At 43.5% G+C, this 8,317-nt stretch overlaps 1 protein-coding gene across 1 annotated transcript; it reads right to left on the bottom strand.

The window, feature by feature from the left end:
* Positions 1 to 1,325: 1,325 nt before the first annotated feature.
* Positions 1,326 to 2,771, bottom strand: POLR2K (polymerase (RNA) II (DNA directed) polypeptide K, 7.0kDa). Its single transcript, XM_009891826.1, has 3 exons — positions 2,711 to 2,771; positions 1,831 to 1,923; positions 1,326 to 1,348 (listed from the first exon to the last, which is right to left on the bottom strand). The coding sequence occupies exons 1-3, from the start codon at positions 2,769 to 2,771 to the stop codon at positions 1,326 to 1,328; spliced, it is 177 nt and encodes a 58-aa protein (XP_009890128.1).
* Positions 2,772 to 8,317: the final 5,546 nt, after the last annotated feature.

Below are 8,317 nucleotides of genomic sequence, written 5' to 3' on the forward strand. Positions count from 1 at the left end.
CCGCGGGCGGGAGCGGAGCGCCGCGGTGAGGGCTGAAGAGGGCGGCGGGACAGAAATACAGCAGTTGGGGGTGTGTGCGTGCAGGGTGTTAGCGTTAATAAAACATCACCTGCTTGTTTCCAATGTAGTATTTTATGTCGAACAGACAGCCCCCCCCCTCCTCGGTGCCTACACCGCTGCTGCCCGCCAGCCCCACAGCCCCTGGCGCTGCCCCCGGGGGCAGGTCGGTGCCCCTTCCCCAGGGGGCGGCCGCAGGAGCTTCTGCTTCTCCACGCCCGTCCGGCAGATAAAGGTGCCCCGCAGCCCAGCAAACCCTCCTCTTGCTCCCACCAAACCATCTGTAGTTCATTTATGAGCCTGTACATGGTCGCACAGTCTGTAACAAAGACACCTTGCTATACTGGTAAGAGTTAAACACGTTATCTCAAAATTAACAGCATCATTAGCACCATCAAAATTGACATTTGGAAGTACTTAAGGAGGCTAAATTAGCATCAGGCACAACCCAGCAGTATTTTGTAGTACACCTCAGTGATAAGGACATTTCAGTATTACTTAACACACATTCCAAATACACACATGCAAAAAAAGTTTTGGGTCATCAATACAAAACAACCACGCTGATCTTTTTAGTACAGACCCCTGAGAAGTCATCTGAAAAGCAAAACAAGATGCTATTTTTAGTTTTGGGACACTACCCAAATTACCTTTGTAGCACAGACCTAATTCTTTCCTTGAGTACAACCAAGTCAAGAAGAACTTTGGGAATTTCTATCTACACATTGCTTCCTGATGTTTACGTTGCCTCCCTCCCCTCTTCTTTTCTGAGTGATTTTTTTTTTTTTTTTTTTTTTTTTATATACCTCCCCAACAGATGGGTGCCTGAATTGGGTGCTCTCAAGTCCTTTGAGATTTGCTCTTTTGAAATCCAGGTCCGTGTTTCAGACCTAGCCTTGTGTAGCCTTCTCTTTATTTTCAGTAGAATTTATTCAAACCACAGTTATGCAGTTCATAGGAATCCAAAGAACATTTAACAAAATTAAAATGCAAATAAAGTTTAGATGAGAATAATGAAGACAAGGTTAACTCAAAAAAATACAATACTGCTGAACTTGAATTACTACATACTTTGGCTACAATTTAAACAACAGCTTTAGGAATCTATTGATGGAAGACAGTATAGACAGAATTTAGTATCACAGTAAAATTTAATATTTCAATATCTTAAAACACAAGAGCATGCATTTGTACATCAATGGATTTACAGAGCAAAGTTATCAGAAAGATTAAACTGCAGCATAAAGTCACTATATCTTCAGCCAAAATCATCGGGCATCAAAAACCACCACTGAAATAGGGCAGTTAAAGGGAAAAAATGTGTCAAAATGGTTGAAAAAATATCAGAGAGAAGAAAGAGGGGGACAGGGGGAGGAAAAAAAACAAAAACAAAAGAGAGATTGCCTAAATTTAAAGTGACAACTAACTACGTAAAAACATTTCAAAACTCATCTTTAATTAACCCCACAACACTTCCCTTTTGTTAAAAAGTTGACTAATACCAACTGTTCATTGCATGCCACCCAGCAGAATATCACAGCTTACTATATTTTGTATAGAAAATGGATAAAGGAGAGAAAGTACCAGGAAAAAAACCCCAAGATTCCCAGTCACACTGCAGAGGTTTCCCTATAGTACTTTTGTCTACTGTATTGAATTTTGGTCTTGAAGGATTCTTACATAAATACTCAAATCTTCCACCCGGTTTCCCTTACAAACCTCTCTCCATCCACAGCTTCCCAAATGCATTCAAGTGTCTGTGTAAAAGGATACATCTTTTTGTCCTTTTCTTGTACATTATTCGGTAACCACATTCTCTGCATCTGATAGGATCTCTTGCCTTTATTTCATTTTCCGTATGACATTCTGATGTGATGGAGGAAGAGAAAGGGAATGGGTAAACAAAACCAGCATTGTTAATGCATAGGTAGCTTTCAAAAGTCATAACAGTCAAATTCCTATTTGTGGCAAACAAAACAATAAAAAATAGTTTTAGTGAATTTGTATCAAGAGCTGAATGATATAAAGATATTGTGAAAAAAATAATTAGCAAACTTCACTTATATTAAGTTCAAAGCGGATCTTTCTAAAAATCACTAAGTTATTACTGCACAGAATACATTCCACTCTTGATACAACTAGACTGTCTACTGATGAAAACTTCAGCTCAGGCCCCCAAAGCCCCAAGTTTATTTTCTTAAAAGACAAAATATTTCAAAGATTCCTGAAGTGACAACTCAAAACCACCAAGTTCTAAGTTGTTGACTTATATATAGTTAAGAGTGAATTTGACTACTGCACTTCAATAAGAGCTGAGTGACCACACAACACTTCCAAAAACTCTCCAAGATGCACTAAATGGAAGGTCCACTATTTGCACCATAAGCAGACACTTAGAGAAAGTGTCCTCTGGAGATGGAGGACCTCCACAAAGCAACACAAGCTCTAGTGAATTACTTCCACGTCACTATCCATATGTACCCCATATATGTGGTACCATGAGTGTGTAAAGTTTTAAAGAACATCAGGATCCACACTGCAACTACTTGTATTTATGTACTCTTCACTATAATGCATTCTTCATTATTAAAACATCACATCTCCAGTAACAAGTAAAAAAAAAAAAAAAAATCATTGATGTCCTTTTCTTTACCTCCACAAATGTAAATCATTGGCTGCTGCTTTGGAGGTTGAACATCCTTCTGTGAATCCATGTTCTAAACAAAAAACATAACATGCACACCAGTTTGGTCTTTTTTTTTTTTAATTATTTCTTTAAGGCATACAGGCATACACAATCATTTCAATATTGGGGGCCTACAGGAAATACGGGGACAAACTTTTTAGCAGGGCCTATGTTACAATAGGACAAAGGGTAACAGCTTTAAACTAAAAGATGAAAATTTAGACTATATATAAGGAAGAAATTTTTTTACAATAAGGGTGGTGAGACACTGGCACAGGTTGCCCGTAGAGGTGGTAGATGCCCCATCCCTGGAAACATTCAAGATCAGGTTGGACGGGGCTCTGAGCAACCTGCTCTACTTAAAGATGTTCCTGCTCGTTGCAGGGGCGCTGGACTAGATGACCTTTAAAGGTCCCTTCCAGCCCCAAATATTCTATGAATATCTCAGTCTAAAGCTAACAGAAGATAAAAACTTCTAAAGAAGCAAATATAAACAAATTTCATCTGTATTTGATACACAGGACATTGGATAATTCAGGTTGGAAGAGACTTCAGAAAGTCAGCTAGTTCAACTTCTCAAAAGCAGAGTATCATCAAGTTTCTCATAGCTTTACCAATCTGGTATAGAAAAGCTCCAAAGACGGAAATAGTGCAACATTTTCTATTGAACAGGATTTTAAACATTAAAGCCCAATGAGCATTTTTTTTCCTCCCTCCTGACAATGGTAAGAATTTCCTTGCTGGAAACAAATAATTTCTTATGTATCACTTGTAACAACAATGCTATCAGAAATGAGATAAGCCTTGTTATATTCTCCCGCCCCCCCCCAATACAACACTATCTAACCTAATCTACTTTTTAATTGAACTAAGGGATTAGAAATCCTGGGAACAGACTGTAAGTAGAAGAGGGGCCAGAGAGAAGAAATTCTACCCTCAAACTCCTAACATAGGTTACCAAATTGATCAACAGTTTGATAACTTAGTGGCACCCTCCAAACACTTCTTAATGCCCTATAATGGTTTTGATTGTTCAGACTTATTTGGAGACAAGTATTCCTTCACAGTATCAGACTAAATAGTTACATATACTCCACAAACATTCTACCAAGCTTTAAGTAATCCTATCCTAACATGTAAAAATGGTTGCAACCATAAATTTTAAGGTTATTGCTGTAACCACTAGAGACAACTAGTAAACGCTTTTTTTCCCACCCAATGCAAGTCTACACGAGAATGTGAATACCTCCTCGTAGTTTTTGTCAGGTTGCTGTTTTCTGTGTTGCTGTTCTGCCTGACATAGAAGAATTCCTAACCCTTATGCCAGCCTTCATCATACTTCTTTACAAGCAAGACTCTCAGATGCTTTTGTTTAATATTAGAGTAAGGATTATTTCTCTGATCTTCACAGTTTGTTTCAGTATAAATTCAACTGAGAGAACTAGGGTCTTGGAAACAGATAAGGCTTGACTTTGTTTAAGAGAGTCTGCTCAGCACTTGGACAAACTACCTTGTACCCATTAAGCCACTCCATTTGAGAGAAGGGAAGGTAATTCATTAAACTATAGCTTTCAAGTAAGGTTTTACTCTCCCCTAACTATAGTGGCACCTTAATCCACATGTATTATAGTCTTTTTGTGTCAGTGCATTACAGTAAGATATAAGCAGTCATCCATAAGCACTTAAAACCAGCAGCATCTCTAAAACAGAGTGCTGAATTAAGGAGGACAACAGTTACTGCTAAATGAGTTGATGCTGCTCATACTGCAAAATACTGCTGCTAAAGACAGCGGTGACCTACAGCTATGTATTTTGCAGGGAAGTACCATGGCTTAGCCGGCCTTCCCGTACCCTGCAGCTGTAAGCGCTGCCAAGCTGGCACAGCCAACAGGCACACAGATGCACCTACCCGCATTGGGGTGCGACCTACCGCGATGGCGTGTGGCACCGGCCACGCTACCGGTGCCGAGAGGACGCCCCACGTACCTGTAGGAGAGGCAAACCCACTCCTCCACGTCCCTCTCAGAGCCCACGAAGGAGGACGGGCCGCCTTCCTCACAGCCCTCCGGCCCTTCAACCCCAGCCCACCCCAGCCCGCCCCAATTCCGCACAGGGGCCTCCCCCACCGGCCCGCGGGGCTTTTACACAGGAGGGAAGCCCATCAGGGCCGGGCCTTTCCCTGCTCGCCGCCGCGAAGGCGACCACCGGCTCCCAACGGAAGGCACGGCCCCGGCGGCTCTGGCCTCGTCCCCGCGGAGAGAGTAATAGACACTTCGCGACCGGTGTTAACCGCTTTGGGGAAAAGCACAGAGTATTTGGTGGCATTTTTTGAAGTAGAAGCTTTCATATGAATAGCAGAGGAAAGCAGGCGGTTAGATAAAATAAGAACCCCCCGTTCTCGGAAGTTTAATTTGGCTGTGCCCAGCCCTCGGTAACGCCCTCGGGGAAAAGAACGCCCGGTGCCGGGTCTGACCGTAGGGCGGCGGGGTTTCAAACCGCTAAGCTGCTCTACCTCGAGGTCCCGTCCGTTTTCAGAACCATTTTACCTAAAATCCGTGGATTAAAACCACATCTCGATATTTTTAATCCGGTGGGGGATATTTTATGCGCACATATGAAACCAAACAGACAAGCTTGCGACAGTACGTATTTGAAATGCAAGGTGAAAGGAGCTCAAACGTCGGCGGTTCCCGTACGTACTGAACTGACGTAGCGCAGACGACTAGTTAGTTAGTTAGCGCTGATTAGTGCCACTAATCTGACACGGCGCCGGCTGCTCTCTCAGTCACTGGCTCTGCCTCACGGGCGGTGAGAATTTTGAATCTTCCCTAGGCATCTCGTAGAATTATCTTTGCTTTATTCCTGGGAAAATGTTTAATAAATACTGGGTTTCGTGAATATGCCGATTTAAACGACTTCATCATTCAAAAGGTTGCCTAGTTTAAGAAAAGGTCTATTTTTCTGTTTCTGAATACTGAATAAAAATTGGTTCCTAAGCACCCAAATGCACGACGTTTTATCAGTTGTAATCTATTGGTTGTGTTCTCATAGTAGCAAATCACTTTCACAGATGACATATATCTTATTTAAAATAAACTTGAGAAATAAGAAATAATTGAGTTTTGCCTAATTTTGTATTTAAGTTAGACGTAATAAAAATACAGTAACGATTTTAGACCGCTCACCTGCTTCTCTATATTGCTGTGTATGAATAAAGCTAAATAATAATAATAATAATAATAAAAAGATGTGAAAGGCAGAGCTATTCGTCTCGATTCTGACCTCATCGTGGCATCACTACCTGCCTCCTCCCCTCCGCCCGGTCCCATAGGTGCGGGTGCGCACCGAAAGTTTGAAGCGGGGCGAGGGGGGGAGGGAAGCCCGAACCCTGGTAAATGCACGCAAAGTAAGTACCATCTCATAAATAAACAAATAAAACCCCAATTGGTATTATTTCACCAGGCTCGTTTCGTATTTTAAAATGAGTTTGACAAACCGATAATTTTAAAAGGATTCACTAATAACACCGCAGTGAAAAAGTCAGCTAAAGTTAATCCTGTGAAAACAAGGTATCCACTATTTAAAAAAGAAATCACGTAATTGCTTGATTATTGGCATGCTTTAACTGTTCCCTTGGAAAAAGAGGATGCTTTACCAGATCTGAAAGCTTCGGTTACTTTAGCCGTTTCCGATAAAGCCCGCCTCCTTCGAGAGGAGCGCTTTAAGAGTAAACCCCCCGTTCTGATGGGCTGATGAAGATGCTCCTTGGATTTAGAGTAGCAGAAAGGGTTGGGACGGCGTGAGGAGACCTTCCCTGTCCCACCAGGTGAAAGAGCTCTTGGGGAATCGGTAAGACAGCGGGAGGCAGGGCTTGGGGGCGGGCGAGGTGGGGAGGCGCGGGGTACTTTTCAGGTGGGAAGGAAATGCGGCCGTAGCCGAGCGCTGCGGGAGCGTGTTGCAGACTGTCTTACCTCATTTTGTTTGTTTGGAAGCAGTTTTCTTAGGTTTTGGTTTGTTGGTTTTGGTTATGTTTGTTTGTTGTTTGAGTTGTTTGTTTTGGGTTTGTTTTTTTTTTGTGTGTGTGTGTGACGCTTTTTGTTAAATCACGCTTTTTGGTGTGTATTGCGTTAAATGCCACAACATGCCACTTGTTACATTTCTTGGATAGTTTTGATCCGAGTCACAAAAATCCATCCGGGTTTGAGTGACAGAAACAGGACTTGCAGCTGCTGTGTCCCGCTTTAAGGAGCTAACAAGCTGCCAATTTCACAGAAAAGGTAATTTGTTTTATAAACAAATACAACTATCTGAAACAAAATTGATTCTGATTCACGTGAAATAGATGATACTATAGAAAACACTTTCAGAAAGCTTGTACTACATTTCTAAAGGTTTCTAATGATTTCTCCTCCTAAAAAGGAAGGGGTAGATATCCCAAGAGCCTTTCTCTTTTCAGCCGTAACAGTTACCTTGTAGTCACATAAACCGATATTCTTTATCTAAAAATGTCACCGTTTCCCCCGGTTCTGCAGGGGGAACTTTTGCCTGCGGTTTCCCTGGGGCGGCCAGGTGGGCTGTGCCAGGCTGGAGGGTGCCGAGGGAAGGGGGAGGCGGCACACCTGCCAAACCTCACCTGCAGCAGTCACGGTTCCTAATTTCGGCGCTCCTCTGGAAAGCTTCTGCTGTGCTGCTTTGGATGTAGGTGCTGCTTTCGGAGTCACACAGGGCCGTTTGACATCTCGCGTTCGAATCGGATGTTGCTGCAGTGGAGGGAGAAAACTGGAAGTGTAAACAGGGAAAGAACCAGAAAAATGAGAGCTAACCCCGGGTAAAGGGGAGTAACACCTAGCGGAAAGAGAACACAACGGCGATTTATTTGGCCTTTCCTCTGTCACACAGAAGGGTTTGGGCTGGAAGGGACCTTCAAAGATCATCTAGTTCCAACACCGCCCCCACACTCCCAGCAGGAACACCTTCTACTAGACCAGGTTGCTCAAAGCCCCCTCCAACCTGACTTTGAACACTTCCAGGGATAGGGCACCCACAGCTTCTCTGGACAACGAATGCCAGCGTCTCACCACCCTCATAGTGAAAAATTTCTTCCTAATGTCCGACCCTGCTCTCCCCCCCGGGGGCAGCTGCAGCGGGGCCTGCCCGTTCCCGCTGCCGGCAGCGCCCCCGCCCCTCGTGCCCACCGATCTCAGGAGAAACAGGCACCGAAGTATTCGGGGATGGTTTTGTTGGTTCTTTGTATTTTAATGCACAGATTAACTATAACACGGCAAAAACTAGGCGACATCGCTGGGCATCTCCCACCCGGCTGAAAGGAGATGGCACTTGACAAATGCTCCGTCATCGTTTAGCTCCTGGGTCGTCGGGTATAAATGTACTAATTAACTCGGATTAATTAGCACCCTCATAACTCAAGCTTAAAGATTGTCGTGCAGATAAGGTTCCTCACCTGCGATGTGAAAGCCTTTGGCTGGCCGTGATCGACCAGCGCCTCAGAAGCCGCCCCTCAGTGCCTAGCGCCCCCCGGCAGGGAGCTGACAGGGCTGTCGGAGAGGCGGGAAA

The sequence above is a fragment of the Charadrius vociferus genome, unplaced genomic scaffold (assembly GCF_000708025.1).
Source record: "Charadrius vociferus isolate BGI_N301 unplaced genomic scaffold, ASM70802v2 scaffold15, whole genome shotgun sequence".
Lineage (NCBI taxonomy): Eukaryota > Metazoa > Chordata > Aves > Charadriiformes > Charadriidae > Charadrius > Charadrius vociferus.

What these genes read in the sequence shown, in the direction of transcription:
- POLR2K (XM_009891826.1), bottom strand. Translation starts at nt 2,771, where the DNA reads ATGGATTCACAGAAGGATGTTCAACCTCCAAAGCAGCAGCCAATGATT. An exon ending in AATGATTTACATTTGTGGAG is followed by an intron (nt 1,924 to 2,710) that starts GTAAAGAAAAGG and finishes CCATCACATCAG; the next exon opens with AATGTCATACGGAAAATGAA. An exon ending in CAAGAAAAGGACAAAAAGAT is followed by an intron (nt 1,349 to 1,830) that starts GTATCCTTTTAC and finishes GCCCTATTTCAG; the next exon opens with TGGTGGTTTTTGATGCCCGA.